This window comes from Coregonus clupeaformis, unplaced genomic scaffold, assembly GCF_020615455.1.
Source record: "Coregonus clupeaformis isolate EN_2021a unplaced genomic scaffold, ASM2061545v1 scaf0066, whole genome shotgun sequence".
NCBI classification, from domain to species: Eukaryota; Metazoa; Chordata; class Actinopteri; order Salmoniformes; family Salmonidae; genus Coregonus; species Coregonus clupeaformis.
Genome location: NW_025533521.1, coordinates 136,762 through 160,093, shown reverse-complemented (window position 1 = coordinate 160,093; position 23,332 = coordinate 136,762). Strand labels below are relative to the sequence as shown.

General features: G+C 42.6%; 1 protein-coding gene across 1 annotated transcript; it reads left to right on the top strand.

The window, feature by feature from the left end:
- The first annotated feature begins 391 nt into the window (after positions 1–391).
- LOC123483294 (voltage-dependent calcium channel gamma-1 subunit-like) lies at positions 392–21,566 on the top strand. Its single transcript, XM_045212971.1, has 4 exons — positions 392–991; positions 11,479–11,553; positions 20,625–20,762; positions 21,150–21,566. Exons 1-4 carry the CDS (start codon positions 757–759, stop codon positions 21,377–21,379), a joined length of 678 nt encoding a protein of 225 aa, XP_045068906.1. The 5' UTR covers positions 392–756; the 3' UTR covers positions 21,380–21,566.
- Positions 21,567–23,332: the final 1,766 nt, after the last annotated feature.

Genomic DNA, 23,332 nt, shown 5'->3' with positions numbered 1-23,332 from the left:
GGTTATCCCACTGGCTATAAGGTGAATGCACCTATTTGTAAGTCGCTCTGGATAAGAGTGTCTGCTAAATGACGTAAATGTAAATGTAAATGTAAATGAACTGATAAAAATGGTAGGTCCTAGACTTACTCAATGACAGCACATATATAGTTCACTGAGATGTTTGCCAAATAAAGTGTGTTGAATATATTACGGTAAGTACCGGGAGATAAAAATAATTGATGTGACTAAGTCCCTTATCATGGCACTTTACACATTCCCACCCACTCGGATGTAACCCGATAAAGACAGCCTGACATCTTGAATCACTGCACACATTAATAGCAGCAGACCCCCCCCACTCCCATACCCCACCATGGCAGTCGGTCATCAACGTTCCTGATCCACCTTAACAGCTGTAGTCTGAGGCACACAGGCCCCCCTCAGTCAACACATAGTCAGAGAAAGGAGAGGGCCGTGAAAACTAGGGCACAGCAAAACTGACCCCTTTCCCTCAAACCAGAGGCACAGATCCAACAGAGAGAGAGAGACAGAGAGTGAGAAGGTATAGGCTGGGGAAGAGAGAGACATTTGTGGAAGGCTGTGTGGCTGTTAAGGAGTGAAGCCCGCGAAAATCCACCATCGACGTCCCCACAAGTCCGAAGTCCCCACAAATTTGACATCCCTTCAAGTCTGAGCCAAGTGAGGACCTCGGTGCTACCCATTTCTTCTTCTTTGGACATCTTCTTGTCAGTGTTTCCACGTACCAACTGCACCATGCACAAGCGTACGAAGGTGAAGATCACGTTCTTTGTGATCCTGGTGGGCATGGCCTCCATGTTTACGGCGGTGGTGACGGACCATTGGGCCGTGCTCAGCCCGCAGGTGGAGCAAGTGAACGTAACGTGTGAGGCGGCCCACTTTGGCCTCTGGAGGCTGTGTAAGAAGGTCATCTACATCAGTGAGGCGGACTACAATGGAAAGGGTTGTGGCCCCATCAGCCTACCTGGAGGTAAGACAAGATACAGGGAGACGGCTTATAGCTTGGACCTGAAAATCTGTACTGTCTGTGCCTATCCTAACCCTGAACCTTTCTATCCTATGTCTGAAGCTACCTAATGTTACCTAATGTAACACAGACCAATGTGGCACTTTAAAACATTGTCTGTGTCTATAACTATTGTTAAAACAGATACACACTAACTGCTGATCAAGAAATATGTGCTATCACACAGTATTAAAAACAGTATTTGGAGTGTTGGAACAGGCCTGAGAGATTGGGTTTGGTGGAAGGGGGTCAGTTAACTCTTATTTAGGGCATGGTTCAACACTTAGCAGGTTAGCCATGTCACCAAGCACCAGTCATCTTTGCAATGTGGCCAGCTAATGTTCCTCTTAACCACAAGCCTTCCTGGTGTGGAAAACTACTTGTCAGACAATTCTTTAATTGAGATATTGGGGCTTCAGAAGCCTGGAAACAAGAGGTACAGTGGGGGAAAAAAGTATTTAGTCAGCCACCAATTGTGCAAGTTCTCCCACTTAAAAAGATGAGAGAGGCCTGTAATAATGGCCAAGACCAAAGAGCTGTCAAAAATTGTAGACCTGCACCAGGCTGGGAAGACTGAATCTGCAATAGGTAAGCAGCTTGATATGCAACTTTTCAGGGAAGTTAGGAACCAATATACACAAGCAGTTAGGAAAGCAAAGGCTAACTTTTTCAAACAGAAATTTGCATCCTGTAGCACTAACTCCAAAAAGTTTTGGGACACTGTAAAGTCCATGGAGAATAAGAGCACTTCCTCCCAGCTGCCCACTGCACTGAGGCTAGGAAACACTATCACCACCGATAAATCTACAATAATCGAGAATTTCAACAAGCATTTTGCTACGGCTGGCCATGCTTTCCACCTGGCTACCACTACCCCGGCCACCAGCTCTGCACCCTCCGCTGCAACTTGCCCATGCCCCCCGCTTCTCCTTCACACAAATCCAGACAGCTAATGTTCTGAAAGAGCTGCAAAATCTGGACCCCTACAAATCATCTGGGCTAGACAATCTGGACCCTTTCTTTCTAAAACTAGCCGCCGAAATTGTCGCAACCCCTATTACTAGCCTGTTCAACCTCTCTTTCGTAACGTCTGAGATCCCCAGAGATTGGAATGCTGCCGCGGTCATCCCCCTCTTCAAAGGGGGTGACACTCTAGATCCAAACTGTTACAGACCCATATCCATCCTGCCCTGCCTTTCAAACGTTTTTGAAAGCCAAGTTAACAAACAGATCACCGACCATTTCGAATCCCACCGTACCTTCTCCGCTATGCAATCCGGTTTCCGAGCTGGTCATGGGTGCACTTCAGCCACGCTCAAGGTCCTAAACGATATTATAACCGCGATCGATAATAGACAGTACTGTGCAGCCGTTTTCATTGACCTGGCCAAGGTTTTCGACTCTGTCAACCACCGCATTCTTATTGGCAGACTAAATAGCCTTGGTTTCTCAAATTACTGCCTCGCCTGGTTCACCAACTACTTCTCAGATAGAGTTCAATGTGTCAAATCGGAGGGCCTGTTGTCTGGACCTATGGCAGTCTCTATGGGGGTGCCACAGGGTTCAATTCTTGGGCCGACTCTTTTCTCTGTGTATATCAATGATGTCGCTCTTGCTGCTGGTGACTCTCAGATCCACCTCTACGCAGACGACACCATTTTGTATACATCTGGCCCTTCATTGGACACTGTGTTAACAAATCTCCAAACGAGCTTCAATGCCATACAACACTCCTTCAGTAGCCTCCAACTGCTCTTAAACACTAGTAAAACTAAATGCATGCTCTTCAACCGAACGCTGCTTGCACCCGCCCACCCGACTAGAATCACTACTCTCGACGGGTCTGACCTAGAGTATGTGGACAACTACAAATACCTAGGTGTCTGGTTAGACTGTAAACTCTCCTTCCAGACTCACATTAAGAATCTCCAATCCAAAGTTAAATCTAGAATCGGTTTCCTATTTCGCAACAAAGCCTCCTTCACTCATGCTGCCAAACATGCCCTCGTAAAACTGACTATCCTACCGATCCTTTACTTCGGCGATGTCATTTACAAAATAGCCTCCAACACTCTACTCAGCAAATTGGATGTAGTCTATCACAGTGCCATCCGTTTTGTCTCCAAAGCCCCATATACTACCCACCACTATGACCTGTACGCTCTTGTTGGCTGGTCCTCACTACATATTCGTCGCCAAACCCACTGGCTCCAGGCCATCTATAAATCACTGCTAGGCAAATCCCCGCCTTATCTTAGCTCATTGGTCACCATAGCAACACCCACCCGTAGTATGCGCTCCAGCAGGTATATCTCACTGGTCATCCCCAAAGCCAACACCTCCTTTGGCCGCCATTCCTTCCAGTTCTCTGCTGCCAATGACTGGAACAAATTGCAAAAATCTCTGAAGCTGGAGACACTTATCTCCCTCACTAACTTTAAGCATCAGTTGTCAGAGCACCTTACCGATCACTGCACCTGTACACAGCCCATCTGAAATTAGCCCACCCAACTACCTCATCCCTATATTGTTATTTCTTTTGCTCATTTGTACCCCAGTATCTCTATTTGCACATCATCTCTTGCACATCTATCATTCCAGTGTTAATACTAATTGTAATTATTTTGCACTATAGACTATTTATTGCCTTACCTCCATAACTTGCTACATTTGCACACACTGTATATATATTTTTTTTTCTGTTGTATTTTTGACTTTGTTTTGTTTTACCCCATATGTAACTCTGTGTTGTTGTTTTTATCGCACTGCTTTGCTTTATCTTGGCCAGGTCGCAGTTGTAAATGAGAACTTGTTCTCAACTGGCTTACCTGGTTAAATAAAGGTGAAATAAATACAATCGGTTTGAAGAAATCAACTGTGGGAGCAATTATTAGGAAATGGAAGACATACAAGACCACTGATAATCTCCCTCGATCTGGGGCTCCACGCAAGATCTCACCCCGTGGGGTCAAAATGATCACAAGAACGGTGAGCAAAAATCCCAGAACCACACGGGGGGAACTAGTGAATGACCTGCAGAGAGCTGGGACCAAAGTAACAAAGCCTACCATCAGTAACACACTACGCCGCCAGGGACTCAAATCCTGCAGTGCCAGACGTGTCCCCCTGCTTAAGCCAGTACATGTCCAGGCCCGTCTGAAGTTTGCTAGAGTGCATTTGGATGATCCAGAAGAGGATTGGGAGAATGTCATATGGTCAGATGAAACCAAAATATAACTTTTTGGTAAAAACTCAACTTGTCGTGTTTGGAGGACAAAGAATGCTGAGTTGCATCCAAAGAACACCATACCTACTGTGAAGCATTGGGGTGGAAACATCATGCTTTGGGGCTGTTTTTCTACAAAGGGACCAGGACAACTGATCCGTGTAAAGGAAAGAATGAATGGGGCCATGTATCGTGAGATTTTGAGTGAAAACCTCCTTCCATCAGCAAGGGCATCGAAGATGAAACGTGGCTGGGTCTTTCAGCATGACAATGATCCCAAATACACCGCCCGGGCAACGAAGGAGTGGCTTCGTAAGAAGCATTTCAAGGTCCTGGAGTGGCCTAGCCAGTCTCCAGATCTCAACCCCATAGAAAATCTTTGGAGGGAGTTGAAAGTCCGTGTTGCCCAGCGACAGCCCCAAAACATCACTGCTCTAGAGGAGATCTGCATGGAGGAATGGGCCAAAATGCCAGCAACAGTGTGTGAAAAACTTGTGAAGACTTACAGAAAATGTTTGACCTGTGTCATTGCCAACAAAGGGTATATAACAAAGTATTGAGAAACTTTTGTTATTGACCAAATACTTATTTTCCACCATAATTTGCAAATAAATTCATTAAAAATCCTACAATGTGATTTTCTGGATTTGTTTTTTCTCATTTTGTCTGTCATAGTTGACGTGTACCTATGATGAAAATTACAGGCCTCTCTCATCTTTTTAAGTGGGAGAACTTGCACAATTGGTGGCTGACTAAATACTTTTTTCCCCCACTGTAACTACCCAACAGTGCTAGGATTAGCCTATGCTACAGAAATAGCACAACAATAAGATCAACTAAGCTTAGTCAATCACTTTCAGACTGACCACAACACTTTCAGACTAATCTTGACCTTTAAAGTCCCAATCCAGCTACTTCCCCACAGTAATTAAACGATGCGGTGTGTCTTTCCCCCAAGCTGAGGTGTTTGCCAGCTCCTCAGCTCTTAGCAACTAAGAACGGTTGAAGCTGCAGTATTCCCTGAGTGCCAGCTCTAACAAGGCTAGCTCCAAGGCCTTAAAATACACTCTATAATTACTGCAGTTGTCATTCACTCCAATCAAAACAGGACCTAGGGCAGGATTCAATCCGGACCACGGAAGATCCGTTTTGTAGCGCGGTAGCCTGGCTACTGTTATTTTACTGCTGCTCTTTAATTATTTTTATTTTATTTTTTACTTAACACTTATTTTCCTTAAAACTGCATTGTTGTTTAAGGGCTTGTAAGTAAGCATTTTACTGTAAGGTCTACACCTGTTGTATTTGGCGCATGTGACAAATACAATTTGATTTGATTTACATATAAAAGGTCATTTCTGATTTAACCGACATCTGCAGCGTTTTCTTTGAATGCGATCTCCGCGGCTGTGGTAACATTGCCTTTAAATGGTCCATAGCCAAAAAGGGCAGATCGGATTGAATGACAACTAATGCTTTGATCCCGCTACACTAACTTGTGATGACTCTAACTTGTGAGTCAATATCACATTGAGTGAGAAAGAAACGCATAGACAGGAAGGGGACTAATTGAGTGGAGCTTGTGAAAGCAATACACAACACATTGTAGCTTTAGTAATGGTCTGATACAAAGCAGAAAGAAGGAAACACACTTTCTGATGACTTATGCTACGTTCAGCCTTGCGTTTCTTTAAGTCTTTCTGACTGCTCCGCCATTTAAAAGCTTCAATCAGCAAAGGTCCCTTGCCTGAACACACACACCCTTAGGACAATCTTGGCTGGATTCAGTGAAGCAAAAGTGCCCACCTCATAGATAGCTCTGCTATGGGCTTCTGGGAATTCCATATGTCGACTGGTGTAGGCACATTCATGAACAGATGCAAGTGCCTGGTTGGGGCTTATTTTGTAAACATTCTTGGCTGACCCCTCCTAGCTATAAAGAATCAAGGGATTTACGATGTTAAGCTTGGGGCATTCCCGAACCAACAGCACAGTCAGATGGTGGTAGTGTGTTTAATGTAAGGGTCACTGTTGGCCAGGCTACTTAGAGATACCCAAACTTGCAATGTCTTATTAGATACATGGTGTTATGTACCATCAGACGTAGGCCTATCATGGATACATTTGGTGGTCAATGTGGGTGAGATACTCTTGGTATCTCTCCAAGTAGGGCTGGCTTTGACATTTTTGAATGATAACTCATTGGCGGAACTACAGACAACTCGCACTCCTTAACTCTGATCACAAATGAAAAAACCTAAACTTATTTTCAAATAGTCTTTATGGGAAAAACTCAATGAATATCATGTTGCTAAAACTCCTAGTGGCATTGCATGTGAGAAGCAATGCAGTGGATTGGTGCCAAGATTAATATAACCTTTTGTAGGATGTGCAATGCCAGACGCCAGGGTTTCATTTGGTATCTATATCTCTATTTGGGAATGAATAGCAATATTTATTATAGCCCCACATCTTAATGAGAGAAATACCAACCACTAGGACAGTTCATGCCACTCTGTCGTCTCTAGGATGATGGAACTGTCGAAGTGACCCTCCATGTGTTTTGCCATCTGAGTTGGAATAAAAAAATGTATATATATTTTAGCTGATAGTCTACAAATATCGAATTCTGTATATATGTACATAAATGTTGCTTCCCACTTGTTGATCACCTTGTTTGCCTTCCCAAATAATCAAAACAGATGGTTAGAAAATAAGAATGACTGTAAAACAGGATATTTATATAATTGATTTCATATGAATACTTTCCAGAACAGCAAACATGCAATCTAGGTTAGGGATGTGGCGAAATGATCAGCCGAAGCCAATATAGCAACTATTACAGAAACAAAGATATCAGTGGGATTTTCTGTTGTGCGCAGCACTATGCAGCCGGCCAATGGAGGATAAATATAGGTTGTGTAAATACCCAGCTGTCCTGGGGTAAGAGCCGTGAGGGAGTCAAGTGTGTGCACACCTTCAGAGCCCAACTGAGTGACAAGGCCACCTGCACAAGCCAGGCATAGCCCTTCAACCCCTAACCCCCGCCCTGGCGCTGCCCCGCTACCCACCCTCCAAAATCATTTCTCGTCCCCTGGGGGTGGGCTACAAGGGTCCTGGGGTGGACTAGTGAAAGCCCTGGCATGTAGGCAACCGGAACTTCAACCACATACCAGTGATGGGAGGGGCACCCCGGCTGTGGAAGTGCCAATGATGACTTGCTCCCAATGTTGCATGTTGGTCTTTCTGGTTTGCTTTTCTGTATAGAACGATCTCGATGGGTAGACTATTTAATGGTTATTTATGTTTCCTTATTTCGATTTTAGACGTGAGCTTAAATGTGTGTATTTAACTTGTGTCTCGTATTCATCCTAGCTGGCACCATCGGATACAAGCTAGAGTCATCTGGGGGGGATTTTTCAGGGTGGGTCATTTTCACCTACAACACGACACATGCTGCTAGCTATAGCCTATGCAACAGGCAAAGAGAATGAAAACATGGGGCTCAGAGAAATGGCTGACTTAGCACCTTATGTTGATGAAATGGTTGTTAATAGACAGGCAGACAAACTCACTGTGAAGCACCTCAGTACAACACGAGAGTAAAGGCTTATTTTGATCTCCTCACTTTCTTAAAGACAGATTAAGGATTGTTTAGTAGTGCGTAGTGTTTCTGTTTTGAGCAGGTCAGCTGATTGAGACGCTGTTGACATACCAGTTGAGTTCCATTGGGTGCTATTACTTATCGTCTCCTTGAGATGTCGACGAAGTGGCTCCTAGTTAGCGTGCAGTTTGGACTCCTCCACTCCCACTGAAATATACCACCAGTAAAGATCCTTGTTTCACCATTCTTGCCTACTGCCTACTGTCTATCCTGCACCTCACCTGGGTCACACCTCACACCAACCCTTACACATTACTAATCTACTCACTGATAGATAGAGCATTGTCTTGACATGTGCGAGTGATAAGGTTCCAGGGTGGAATTAATACAACACAAAGGGAGCCATGGCATCTAGTCGTGTGGGGCTATATTCATGGATATGGATAGACATGAGGGGGAGCCTTACAAGCCCTTATAGAGACCTGGGTTTGAATTCCAAGCACATATAATGTAAGCCAGTTCCTGGAAGGCCTGAGTCTCTTCTACCCATCATTAGAGAGACTTTATGAGTGTCCTCCAATGCCATTAGAGAGCACAAAGGCACAGACCGTGTGTGTGTGTGTGTGTGTGTGTGTGTGTGTGTGTGAGTGAGCGTGCATGTGTGCTTGCCTGCCTGTGTTCATAGTGTTTGTGTATTTGTGCCAACCTGACTGACTGCCTTCATAATGTGTGTGTGTGTGTGTGTGAGCATGCGCGTGTGTCTCTAAAGGTGAGGATGGGAGTGCGTAATGAGGACATCAAAAGCTAATGAGGCGAGCGATGCCTCCGCATATTTTGGCATAATCCCTGGATTTAGTGTTTCAATGAACAAACACAGAAGGACAATGACACAGCTCCAATGCCTGTCCAAGTGTCTCACTTTAGATAATGCAGCGTGGGCTATCTCTCCTCTCAGCGCAATGAAAGGGCACTTGGTCATCAGCATGATGACAAGAATCACTTCTGGTCCATTATAGTTATTAACACAGGAGTTTGTTGTGCGGAGAGATACTATCGAAGCTAGAGCCGAGGCTTTTGTTTAAGGGGTGAATGACTCAAAATGGCTGGGTTGAGCTGAGGTGACTCAGCAATTGACCTTTTAAGGACCGAATCTACTCTGACTCTTCTATAAATTAGCGCTCTCTCTCTAAACCAAAACATTGAATTATGTGGCTAGCCACAGGTGGCTAGCCTCCTTTTCATTCCCCTGCCCGCCTTACACAATAAAAAGAGTAGAAAAGCCAGTTGCTAAGTAACCACCTCTGGGTTTTCCCTTGATGGCCAGTCTCTGTCCTCATTCACAAAAACATCCTCTATGTGTGAGAGTCAAAACGTCATGGTCCTTTCCCTTACCAAAACCAAGGTTTTCCCAGCAGGCAATATTGGTTGCAATTATGTTTTTATGACATCATTGTCAGGCTGTATACTAGTTGTATAAGGATGTTTTGTGAACATCTTTTAAGAAACCAGAAAAATACATCTTTATCTGGTTCAAATCTGGTGATCTGACTAGATAACAAACAAAATATGACATATTTCCCTTTAGGTTTTTATCCTGTCCTGAAAAAGACATCTTTACCTGGTTTTAACACAGACCAGTGGGTTGTAATCTGGTTATATGATGTCTTCAACAAGAAAACCAGTTTACACCGAGATAATTAAGTCATTAAGACATCATGTGCCACATTTGGGCTGCTGGGTTCTACTCAATAGAGTGCTTTGCTGGTGGCATGTATGGGCGCCAAATCCAGCTAATTGAACCTACACATACTTTGTGAATCTTTCTTTATTAGCCATCTCTGAGTAATGCATCCAAACTGGCAACCCCACCCACCACTAACTCTATATTCCTGGGTGTCCTGGGAGAAGGGGAATTATCTCCAGCCCATGTCTATGTGTGGATATGAGGAACGCTGGAGCCGATGTGATAACATGCTTAGCTCACATAATTCTACATGAAAGCCTGTCACTTACTCCCCCGTGGTCCCTGTGGTTGGCCCAGAACATTAGATGCCACGTATCTGAGGCAGAGCAGGCCTCTCCGGTGACAGAACAACGTTGAGCGACTCTGAAGTTTCCCCTAACGTCTGAGAGATGAGAGACACAGCGGTCCCGCCGCCGCCGTGTACAAATATAATGTTGTTTCCCTGGCGAATGGATGTTTTGACGTTCTGGCTTAGCATCAAAGCGTAGGGCGATACTCCTAGCCCTCTGCAATCGCTGTGATCGTATGCTATGGGTCAGCTTTTACTTGTGCTTAACACAGATGACCAGGGGTTAGCACCTTGTCTGGGCCAAGCAAAGTGAATGGGATGCCCCCACAGGTTGTGCGTGAGTTTCAAATTAGGGGAAGATAAAAAAGAAATCACACAAAAAAATTGCCTTTCTTTATAATAAAGTATTGCATGCATCTATCTATTTGCAGACTAATGTAAGATAGCCTTCTATTCCTAATATGATGAGTAGATTGGATTGTCTTAAATTAGGCTAATAATATAACTGATTCACTGTTCGCAAAAAATACCCTTCTGCTTTTCTTTTCCTTTCTTTGCAAACATCTAGAGCTCAGCCCCAGCTAGATGGACATTTTTATGAGGGATCAGAAAAAATCTGAGAAAAAATGTGGCCATTTATAAACATATTTCATGCAATTCTACAACACTTTAGTCTCCATAGCTGGAGACAATAGCAGAATCTTTAATGCCACAAAAATGACAGGGTAGGCTACTCTGACAAACTGAGATGAATAAAAACGACCTTGAACGAAACCATCACTGGCCCTCACTACATATTCGTCGCCAAACCCACTGGCTCCAGGTCATCTATAAATCCCTTCTAGGCAAATCCCCGCCTTATTTTAGCTCATTGGTCACCATAGCAACACCCACCTGTAGTATGCGTTCCAGCAGGTATATCTCACTGGTCACCCCCAAAGTCAACACCTCCTTTGGTCGCCATTCCTTCCAGTTCTCTGCTGCAAATGACTGGAACGAACTGCAAAAATCTCTGAAGCTGGAGACACTTATCTTCCTCACTATCTTTAAGCATCAGTTGTCAGAGCAGCTGTATTTTTGTATACAAAGGAGTAATTATATAATTTTAGCAAGTTCCATTACATTTACTTCCTATTGGATGCGCCGCCTATGGACGCCCCACATAACCTATGCTAACAAAAAAGCAGACACTGTCAATCAACATTGTGCTGATAGATAAGGGTCTTATGTAAACTCAGGCAAACCATTAGCAACTGTTACATCACAACTACAGAATGCTTATTCATCGGTACCGTATAAAAGTAGTTCAAAGCTAGTCCAGGGAAAAAGCATCAAAATCCTTTTATCTGTTTTTAGAAGTTAGCGTCTTTACATTTGTGGAAGACTCGTGAAACTGTTTTTGGTAAACACATTACTCTATTATGCTACTGTATTGCAAGTGTTGTTGCATCTATTATAAAGTAAATATAGCTATTTTCACGATGGTTTAGTAACTTATGTGATGTTCAGTGTATTGATGAGAAACTGCACATTGCCTGAAGTGCTACGATCTGAACCTTTAGCTAACTTTGTGTTTTCATGTCTCCCACAGTGGAGAACTGCACCTACTTCAAACACTTCACTCCAGGGGACGAGTCTGAGATTTTTGAAGTCAAAACCCAGAAAGGTAAGGTTTATTTTGTGCCTCCTCCATACAAGAGTTAATCATGGCCTAACAAACACACCATGATTCTGTTTGGTAACTTTCATTTACACTGAGTGTACAAAACAGTAGGAACACCTTCCTAATATTGTGTTGCACCCCCTTTCGCCCTCAAAACAGCCTCAATTCGTTGGGGCATGGACTCTACTAGGTATCGAAAGCGTTTCACAGGGATGCTGGCCCATGGTGACGCCAATGCCTCCCACAGTTGTGTCAAGTTGGCTGGATGTCCTTTGGGTGATGGACAATTCTTGATACAAACTGTTGAGTGTGAAAAACCCAGCAGCATTGCAGTTCTTGACACATTCAAATCAGTGCACCTGGCACCTACTACCATACCCCGTTCAAATGGCACACATGCACAATCTATGTCTCACTTGTCTCAAGGCTTAAAAATCCTTCTTTAACCTGTCTCCTCCCCTTCATCTGCATTCTCCATAGACAAACATTGGCAGTAGAATGGTCGTACTAAAGAGCTCAGTGACTTTCAACGTGGCACCGTCATAGATTGCCACCTTTCCAACAAGTCAGTTCGTCAAAGTGGAAATGTCTAGGAACAACAACGGCTCAGCCTCGAAGTGGTAGGCTACACAAGCTCACAGAACGGGACCGCCGAGTGCTGAAGCGCGTAGCGCGTAAAAATCGTCTCTCCTCGGTTTGAACACTCACTACCGAGGTCCAAACTGCCTCTGGAAGCAACGTCAACACAAGAACTGTTCGTCGGGAGCTTCATGAAATGGATTGCCATGGCCGAGCAGCCACACACAAGCCTAAGATCACCATGCGCAATGCCAAGCGTCAGCTGGAGTGGTGTAAAGCTCGCCGCCATTGGACTCTGGAGCAGTGGAAACGCGTTCTCTGGAGTGATTAATCACGCTTCACCACCGACGGACGAATCTGGGTTTGGCGGATGCCAGGAGAACACTACCTACCCCAATGCATAGTGCCAACTGTAAAGTTTTGTGGAGGAGGAATAATGGTCTGGGGCTGTTTTTCATGGTTCGGCTAGGCCCCTTAGTTCCAGTGAAGGGAAATTGTAATGCTACAGCATGACAATGACATTCTAGACGATTCTGTGCTTCCAACTTTGTGGCAACAGTTTACAGAAGGCCCTTTCCTATTTCAGCATGACAATACCCCCTGTGCACAAAGCAAGGTCCATACAGAACCCCATCGAACACCTTTGGGATGAATTGGAACGCCGACTGCGAACCAGGCCTAATCGCCCAACATCAGTGCCCGACCTCACTAATGCTCTTGTGGCTGAATGGAAGCAAGTCCCCACAGTAATGTTCCAACATCTAGTGGAAAGCCTTCCCAGAAGAGTGGAGGCTGTTATAGCAGCAAAGGGGGGACCAACTCCATATTAATGCCCATGATTTTGGAATGTGATGAGCAGGTGTCCACATACTTTTGGTCATGTAGTGTATCTTCAAGAACAGAATAAGTGAATTCTTTGATGTCCTTCTGACATACTGTTTCATAAGAGAAGATTCAAAGGGAAGAGTTATAAAAAGAAATAGGTAACTCGGGATATGAAACATGGGTGGTGAATAATACAAATGAAAGTGGATACATCTCAACTCAAACAGTCCATGGTAGGCACAAGGCAGGGCTGCCCTTTGTCTCCTTCTAAGTTTCATGGACAAATGCTAACAAAAACAAATGCACAAAGAACCAGACATACCCCTTCATTCTAAGCTTTGCACACATAACCAATGGTGCTTTGGACATTCTTAGAATTTGTCCATCAGCCTTGAATTAATTTCAACACAAGCAGAAACATTTAAGTATATAGAGTTTTCCTAGGATATTAAGGGTTGCGGCCAAGTCAACTGAGTAGATATAAGCTCTGGCAGGTAGCGTCAATGGAACTCCATGTGACAGAGCTAATCCCTGTCATCGCCCATTCCGTTCTCTTCTGGATATTTTCCTTCTCCCATCTCCCCACTAGCCCCCTTGGTGACCCTGCCTGTACTGTGCACAAGCTTGGCCCATTAGACACATGTACACTCACATATGACAGGGCTTCCATGTGATGCACATAAGGGCGCCAAGCACAGGCAGGGCCTTGTCAGACCCAGAGTGTAAATCAGAATAGATTTACACACATCCACACACACACACACACACACATATCTATGTCTTTCTATACTTGTGAGGACTTTTTGGAGACGAACAATTGATTCCCATTCAAAATCATTTTTTCCCTAACCCCTAAACTAACCTTAAACGTAACCTCAACCCTAACCCTTAACCCTAAACATAACCCCAACTCCTAACCCCATAATTCTAACCCTAAGCCTAAAATAGACTTTTTACAAGTGAGGACCGGCAAAATGTCCTCACTTCTCTGACTTTTAGTTGGTTTACTATTCTTGTGAGGACTTGGTACTTTAGTATAGTAAAACATGTACACACACACACACACTTTAAACCCCCTATGCTCCTTTGAAACCCCTCTTTCAAAGTCACTGAGATTGTTGTGGAAAATAATCACTATGCTATTACAAATCAGTCCTTCCAGAGTGTTTGTGGGATTAAGAATGACTTTATTATAATGTCAACAAAGCCAATCTGCAGATTCGCCCCCCTCTCTCCCTCCCTCCTACCTATAAAGTCTCCTTCCTCCCACCCTAGGTTCAAATCCCTCCCTCTTCAGTTTCCCGCTCTTTATTACTCCGCCCACTTCCTTTGTCTCTGAGGGCGGCTAAATTCGACTTTCATTAAGTTCAGAATCACGTAGTACTACAATCAATCAATCCTTATCTTGCAAAAACACTCATGTTTAGTTTAAACTCTGTTCAACCCCGGCTCTTTTCACTGTGTTGAAGATAGAATCAAAAGGTCCAAGCTAGTTTCAGTCTTTGATATGTAAAGACAACCATGGATCTAAGTAAGAGCAAGCAATTTGACCCTGGGTCAGCTTCCCTCTTTACCCCCACACACACCAGTGAAATTACCCAATTAAATTCCTGGCCCAGTAACAAATAACTCTATGTTCGTGATTAACCCAGTTTTATCTGATAATCCATTACAAATACACATCAAGATCTCTTCTTATAGCCATGGTAGCCAAAATAATTGGCAACTGGACATTTTTATACATGACCCCTAAGCATGGTGGGATGTTTTAATTGCTTAATTAACTCATGAACCACACCTGTGTGGAAGCACCTGCTTTCAATACACTTTATATTTACATTTACATTTGAGTCATTTCGCAGACGCTCTTATCCAGAGTGATTTACAGGAGCAATATCATTCATTTACACAAGTGTTTCCTTTATTTTGGCAGTTACCTGTATATTGGTTTATACTGTATATCTTCAAGAACAAAATAAGTGTATTCTTTGATGTCCTTTTGACAGAATGTTTCCTAAGATAAGATTCAAAGGGAGAGTCATAAAAACAAATAAGCAACCTGGGATATGAAACATGTGTGGTGAATAGTACAAGCCAAATTGGATACAGCTCAACTCCATGCTAAGCGCAAGGCAGAGCTTCCCATTGTCTACTTCTAAGTTTTATGGACAAACGCTAACAAAGACCAAAGCACAAAGAGCCAGAAATACCCCTTCATTCTAAGCTTTGCACACATAACCAATGGTGCCTTGGGGCTGGATTCAATCTGCATTGCCAAAGTTCAGCACTATAGCGCGATTGAAATGTAAAAGTAATTTCCGATTGAGCCGACATATGGAGTCTTAACTGTCAATGCAGTCTCTGCTGACGCGGGAGGATTGCCTTTACATTTCTAACCCGCTGTAGCGCAGATCTTCAACGCTACGGATTGAATGGGGCCCTTGGTCTTTGTTAGCATTTGTCCATCAGCCTTGGTTTCAACACAAGCAGAAACATTGAAGTATATGGAGTTTTCCCAGCATACCAAGGGATGTGGCCAAGTCAACTGAATGGATAGCCAGCTAGCACATTTGGTCCCTTGGAAGTTGTGCGAACAAAGCCATACGTTTCATGACCGGTAGAACTGAACATTTTTTAAACGTTCTGAGAACAGTATGAAAAATGTATGCACTCACTAACTGTAAGTCGCTCTGGATAAGAGCGTCTGCTAAATGACTAAAATGTAAATGTAACAGAAGTGAAACCTATGATTTTCTGTTCTCTATCCATGGAATTAGTCCACTATGTAACGAGGACGGAGCTAGCTTGCCATGTTTTTTTTTTTACAAAGCTGTTCATTTTAGTCTATTCAAACAGACACCATTTCAAAGGAAACAAGCACTCATTAACATCAGGTGTGGCCAATTAGTGGGCGCGGACAACACACTTGAACACACTTAGCAAGATAGAGGCTAGAGAGAGTTTTGCTGACGCTGAGAACAAAATGTATACGTTTAAAAATATATATTCTTAGAATGTTCTTTGAACTAGTGTTGTCATGATACCAGTATCGCGATACTACGATACCAGATTTTCCATGGCAAAAAAGAAAACACGAAGCAGACTCAACTCTATGGTCCTTTAAAACCTACGTTTGTTAAATATTGTGTGCTATAGCTTGGAAAATAAACAAATGTGACTCTGGGTGACAATATAAGGCTTCTTGTTTCCAACATTAGCACGGTTTCCCTCAAGAAATGTAGTCTGCTTCATAATTTGTTTCTTTTTCTTCCTTAGTTCCGAGTATCGCGATACTGGTATTGTGACAACACTACTTTTCTTGTGGTTTTTATGGAACGTTTTCTTAATGTTCTGAGAACATTACTTTAAATAGAACCATGAGCAAACTTGACAACACTAATTTTCTTGTGGTTTTTATGGAACGTTTTCTTAATGTTCTGAGAACATTACTTTAAATAGAACCATGAGCAAACCTGCAGAAAACGTTATGCTGAAGTGCTGAAATTCCCACGGAAGAACAATGTTTCTTAACGTTCTCTAAACGTTCTGAGAACATGACTTTAAATAGAACCATGAGCAAACCTGCAGAAATCGTTATGCTGAAGTACTGAAATTCCCACCAAAAAACATATAGTTCTCAGAATGTTATGTGATAGCTGGGTATACGATCCGGCAGGTAGCTTCAATGGAACTCCATGTGACAGAGCTAATCCCGCTCAAGCCCATTCCCTTCTCTCTTGGATATTTTCCTTCCCCCATCTCTTCACTACCCCCCTCTGTGACCCTGCCAGTACTGTGCACGTTTGGCCCATTCAATGTATGTACTCTCACATATAACAGGACTGCTAAGCACATGCAGGGCCTTGTCAGACCCAATCAGTAGGGTGTAAATCAGAATATATTTACACACACACACACACACACACACACTTGTTTTTATAGTTTATGATGCCAGTCAGTTTATAACATGGTTTATGTGGACCCACCTTTCCCATGGTCCTATCAATGAAATGAACACATCACATTTTTTTATTTTGTATGTAGAAGATACATCTGACTTCAGATTTCAGATTTGTTCATTGGATCATATTGAAATAATATACCTGTAAATTCACAGGCTTGTAAGGACATATGGTTTATAAGGACACTCGTTCATATAGTGGTTTATAAGGACATTGTGTATATGATTACATATAAGGAGAGATGTAATGGATATTTGCTCAAATGAGCAATAGGAAGCAGCATAATGTCTCAGAGTAATTGCCTCGTGTGCCTCTGAACGAGCATTGCTGGTGTGAGACTGGCTACTGTCAACCTGTGATGTAATATTTTCAATATTTTCTGTAAAGAAACATAAAAACAGTTTGCATAGATCAGGAGATACGAGCATGTCACTGTTTTGACGTCCAGGTGACCATGACAAAACCCTTTGACGTTCCGAGGACGTCCTAACGACTCATTTTTGTTTGCAGGGGTCACTGGGGAGGTGATTTCTCACAGTCAAAGTCCTGCAATATGATGTTAATATTTGTGTAAACTCTTCCGAATTGTAATCTGTGGGTGTCACTGAGTAGGCTGATGCTCCATTTCATGGGTGCACACACTATAGGTAAAGCTATATAAATGTTCAATACGTTCAATAGGCTGAATAGTGAGGTGATTTCACACAGTTAAAGAGCCACTGAACACACCGATTGGCACGTCTGTTTTTCTGTTGCTCATTAGAACATTTTGATTTCAGTCTTAGAGGTGTGTTTCCTGACCGATTCCGCGTTTGGTTAATGATGTTTGTCCGCCATGAGACACTGTAGACGCGGAAGCCTATTTCACTTCCTCAAAATCCCCAGAATGAATCTAAGATAACTCAAGAAATCTGTAATTAATTTTGACGTTTTTGCCGCGGATGTTTTAGTTGTGCAATTTTACATCTAACTAAGGTGTTTGGTGCAGTATTTCCCAAGTAAAAAAATGCATGACCTGTTGTCTTATGTAAACAAAGTCGCTGGGCAGGTCTGTATCACTGTCTATGCTATTGGATAGAGAGCAATCACTGCAACTGTTCACCCCATGTTAGTAGGCAAATGGACATCATCAAATCAAAACCCAACCTTCATTTACCCGTTGTGACGCACGGATGTTCCAAACTCCGTTTTAGACCAGACTGACTTCATTATCCTATCTACACTTTGCAGTACATTTTGACACTGGAATAACCGTTTCTGAGTCATATCGATGCCACACAGGCTGTTTTCAAAGGGATTCGTTGCTTTTTAAAGGCAGTCGCTCTTTAAAGTCCCGCAATAAGCATGGTTTGAGGACTAACAACATGGTGTTTGTTGAATTACATGAGTACATGTATAAAACACGGTTTATGACGAAATACACAAACCTGTTTAAAGCAACAAGCAGAGTGTGGGTGCAGCAGGTCGGGAGAGAGGTGCAGCATTTCAGAGGGAGAAGGATGCAGTGTATTGTGGGATGAGCAGTGGGGTCTCTCTTGTTGTAGGACTTTGACTGTGAGAAATCACCTTCCCAGTCAGTCTATTGTGTGTATTGGAAATTCATTTTGCAATGTACAGCCTTGCCTATGAAGTGTGCACCCATGAAATGGGGTATCAGGCTAGTCAGTAACAACCACAGATTACAATTCCAAAGATTTTACTCAAATATTAGTATCATAGCTCTTATTGCAGGACTTTGACTGTGAGAAATCACCTGCCCAGTCAATCTATTGTGCGTATTGAACATTTGTAATGGACTGTAAAGTCCTGCAATAATAGCTATGACGCTAATATTTGTTTAAACTCTATGGAATTGTAATCTATGGGTGTCACTGACTAGGCTGATACCTCATTTCATGGTTGCACACTCTATAGGTAAGGCTGTACATTCCAATATTAATATTTAATACACACAATAGGTTGACTGTGGAGGTAATTTTTCACAGTCAAAGTCCTGCAATAAAAGCTATGACACTAATATTTGTGTAAACTCATCATATATTTACACACACACACACAAATGCTAATGGATAGCCCCAGAGACAGAAATAGCCCGTACTTGAAATGTAGCACTGACCCATTCCAAATGCCCATTGCTATTCTTCACTCCTCAATAAACCAATGGTTACCATTTATATGGAACATGGCCATAGAGCTATGATCCAGTGCTGTCAGTACGACTCCCCACAGGCAGATCCAGCCGAGCAGCGTACACAGAGCTAAACTGGAAGTGCCACTGGGATAACAATCACTAAAGCACCAATAGAGCGCAAAAGAGATCTTTCAGCCCATACTTGAGACATTAAACCACTGATCCAGCCTACTCTGAAACCACTCACCCCTCTCTTTGGGGATGCAAGGGGAAGAGAGCTAGCACTCCATGCAGGATATAGCATGATTCCAGAATTTCTCAAGGGGTGAGAGCCAGCATTGGCCCATCCTCCCCCAGCATGAGATGAAGGGGAGCCCCTGAGGAGAGGCTCTCCCCTGGGCACCGATTCTAGGCGAGCAGGCGGCAGATCAAAGCCTAGCTCCTCCATCCACATCACAACACCAACATAACTGGAATGGCAAGTTAAGCAGCTTGGAATAACAAGTCACTCTTCCCTACCACAGATTTCTCTGTACCAGTAAACAACTTACAGTAATGCCAAGCTTAGTTCTCTCCTTTGGTTGAATTAAGATGGCTGCCTTCCTGCAAGAGGAACTTTTTCACTGGTTAACGTCTCTCATTTCACACAACAATTTTTATTTAAAGCGCAGTGTCATTTCAAATGTAGCCTAGTTATTCCATTCTGTTAGTTAGTTTGATTGATTTAGGTAGTTTGTTAGTTTGACGTATGGCAGATTCCACCAACCAAGTGAAATTCCGTCTTCCTTATCACGCTTCACACTCCTGTTTAGAGAGAGCTGATAAAAAATGTGTATCTTTAATTGTCCGTTCTGTTGACTGTACACCACCTCATGTACGGTACAATGAGGTGACAAACTAAATTGGTCTGCACACGTCAACTATTTCCTCAGGCAGAAATTAAAGCCTAATTAAAAAATTCACATAAGCGTTTGCACATCCAGTTACGCCAAGCGCTGCAATGTAATGAAATATAATTTATATAATTCAGCTGGAGACATAAGGACTCATGTTGCTCTGGAATAAAACAATCTTTCTTGGTAAGCCTCCTATCGGCTTATGGCTGATTTATATACAAATACCCAACAATGTACCCCCACAACCCACCATAATGACTATTGCTTACCTTTTCACCTTTCCGTGTACTGTAACGTAAAAATAGAACAAATTTGAGTATTGAAAAGCTAAAGTTAATATATGCAGATCCAGTTTAGAGAGGTATTTGGTGTTACAGGAGGAAAGGAGCACTCTACAAGTCTACAGCATGTGCAATTGCTTAAGATAGAAGTTGCCCTTAACCACAGATCTAGGATCAGATTAGCCTTCCCTCAATCCTAACCTAAACCCAGGACCACCCATATGTCAAATGTATGCACGCATGACTGTAAGTCGCTTTGGATAAAAGTGTCTGCTAAATGGCATACTATATTATATATATTATATTCATAGGTCTGCTAAATGGCATACTATATTATATATATATTATATTCATAGGTCAGGGGTCATCTTGAAGTAACCTCTATTTGCTCTCTTTTCAGAGTACAATATCTCGGCAGCGGCCATCGCCATCTTCAGCCTGGCCTTTATGATCCTGGGCACCTTGTGTCTCCTGTGCTCCTTCAAGAAGGGGAATGACTACATCCTCAAACCTGCCGGAATGTTCTTCGCTTTCGCAGGTAAGACCAGACAAGCTCAGCTGGTAGAGCACGGCGCTTGTAACGCCATGGTAGTGGGTTCGATCCCCGGGACCACCCATACACAAAAAAAAAAAAAAAAAAAAAAAAAAAAAATGTATGCACGCATGACTGTAAGTCGCTTTGGATAAAAGCGTCTGCTAAATGGCTTATTATTATTATTATTTATTATATTAAGCAGATAACACACTACCTTTGTAATATTTTGGTTGTACTGTTATCAATGGGTTAAGGGAACAGATACAGTACTAAAATCGTAATATAGTATAACAAATTAAAAACAAATCATATCTGATTCACCTGCTTACCTGTGATTGGAGGTCATGATCGTTAACCCATCCTCCTCTCTCCCTCGCTGCCCAATCGCAGGCCTGTGCGCCATCATCTCAGTGGAGGTGATGCGTCAGTCGGTGAAGCGGATGATCGAGAGCGAGGACACCATCTGGATCGACTACTCCTATGCCTGGTCCTTCGCCTGCGCCTGCGCTGGCTTCTGCCTCCTCTTCCTCGGTGGCCTCGGCCTCCTTCTGCTCTCCATGCCCCGCATGCCCCAAAACCCCTGGGAGTCCTGCATGGACGCTGAACACGAAGTGGAGTAATAGACGGAGAGGGATGAGAGGAGGAAGAGAGTGACACTTTCTTTAACAGCAATAAGATCACGATCAAGATCAACTTCGTGCCGTTATATAGTGGAACCAGAGGGTTCTTCCCCCCCCCCGATCTGGTCTTGGCACGTGCGCTCTAGGCAACAGGTCGCAGATACAGTGCGGGTAGGCTACCTACTTTTTGAGATTATTATGGATATGAGCGATACAATTTTTATTTGTCAAATGGCACTTTCACCACCCTGTGAAGTTCATCATAATTTCATCTGTAGCCTAATAAACTGCATGCTTTCCCGGGTCATAGTGGGAGGACCACACAACATACAGTATCATCGCGTGACTCCAAGTTTACTTCGATATGATGGTTATTATATAAATATTTGCCAATAAAGGCATTTCCACCGCCATTTCTAGCATAATTAATTTTACAGACACAAAAACATCCCACCATGTCGAACGAGCAAATTGTCTGTATTATAAAATTGTACCGGCATTTCCTGTTTCCATCTGCCCAGTCGCGATATTTTCAAGCGTCAGGTAATTCATCAGCATGAAATGGTTGGATGGAAACCTGATTAATTATACATTTTGCCATGTTATTTAATGGCATAAATAGTAATGGATTGACATTTGACCTATGAATTCACCTTTTCTGCACTGTGTGTTTTGTATGATAATTATGTACATAACGCAATCAATTTGTAACTGAGATGGTTCTTCTGTTATTTTCAGTGCATCAAGCACTTGCAATGAATTTATGTGAAATGTATTCATGCAGATTTCAAGATAACCCAGGAAATTGTTAGAATCAGATGCCAAATGATTACTTAATGATTACGTATTTCATATTATTACAACTCCTTAAAAATATATATATTCACAGCATACATAACCCTAATTGTGATGTAAAGAAGCGATATCAAAATCATCCGTTTTAATTCTAGAATTTCGGTCATGTTAGATTTATAGTGACAATTATTTATTTTCAGTATTCAAATGGACTTACTTTTATAAGAATAATACATGGATGTCACAGCAAATTGGAGAGGTTGAAGCTACAATTAATGCTGTCTGGTGGGTTTAGTGTGCATACCATGCCGAATGCTAAACATCAACAGTCTCTGAACCAGAATGGTAAACACCAACAGTCTCTGAACCGCTGAATGCTTGGGTTGCCATGTTGGAAAAGGTTCAGTTCTAGCAGGTGCACACCAAACACTAAATCCCCCACCCCAGCTTTTTAGAGCTGAACACATGGCAGCCCAATTTCTTTGACTACTTGATCCCATTCAATTTAGGAGCGCTCTATTTTTAATCAAGGTTAGGTATCAATTTCTTCTCTTTCTTATTTTAGTTAGCGTCTGATGCATTTAATTTAAAACTCGCAAGGTACTCAGTAGCCAACACTTTCAGGGGCTTTCAGTTCAAATGGTTAGGGAAAAACTCAGAACCTTAATATGTACCATCTAGATCCAGTATATGGCTTTAACATATATTTTTTCCTAATGTCCAGTCTTCAGCCAAACTAAACTGGACTGCTCTCCCTGGCTTGCTCTCCCATGTTACCATTCATCTTTGGCTTCTATGGACAGGCAGGAAATAGGTGTACTGTAAAAACCCAGTGGGTACATTCTTTTTGTTATGGATGATACTGCTTTTGTATTTACTCAGTGGAAGTGTTAAACTAGGATTCTTTTTGATACAGAAATTTACATTACTAATGTCTCAAAACAAGCTTGCAAGTTCTAATACCATTGCTTTCCCCATATGATATTTGATTGAATAGATGAGGGCAGTTGATAAAGGTATTGGCAGTATGGTACTTAAACGCTACATAAGACTTCATGAATGTAGCAGATAAAAACTTGCTTAGCCATCTTATCTGTTCTTGTCTGTTAGAACTAGCTTTTTGTATGCAATGATGAATTACAGTACAGTGGTTGTCTT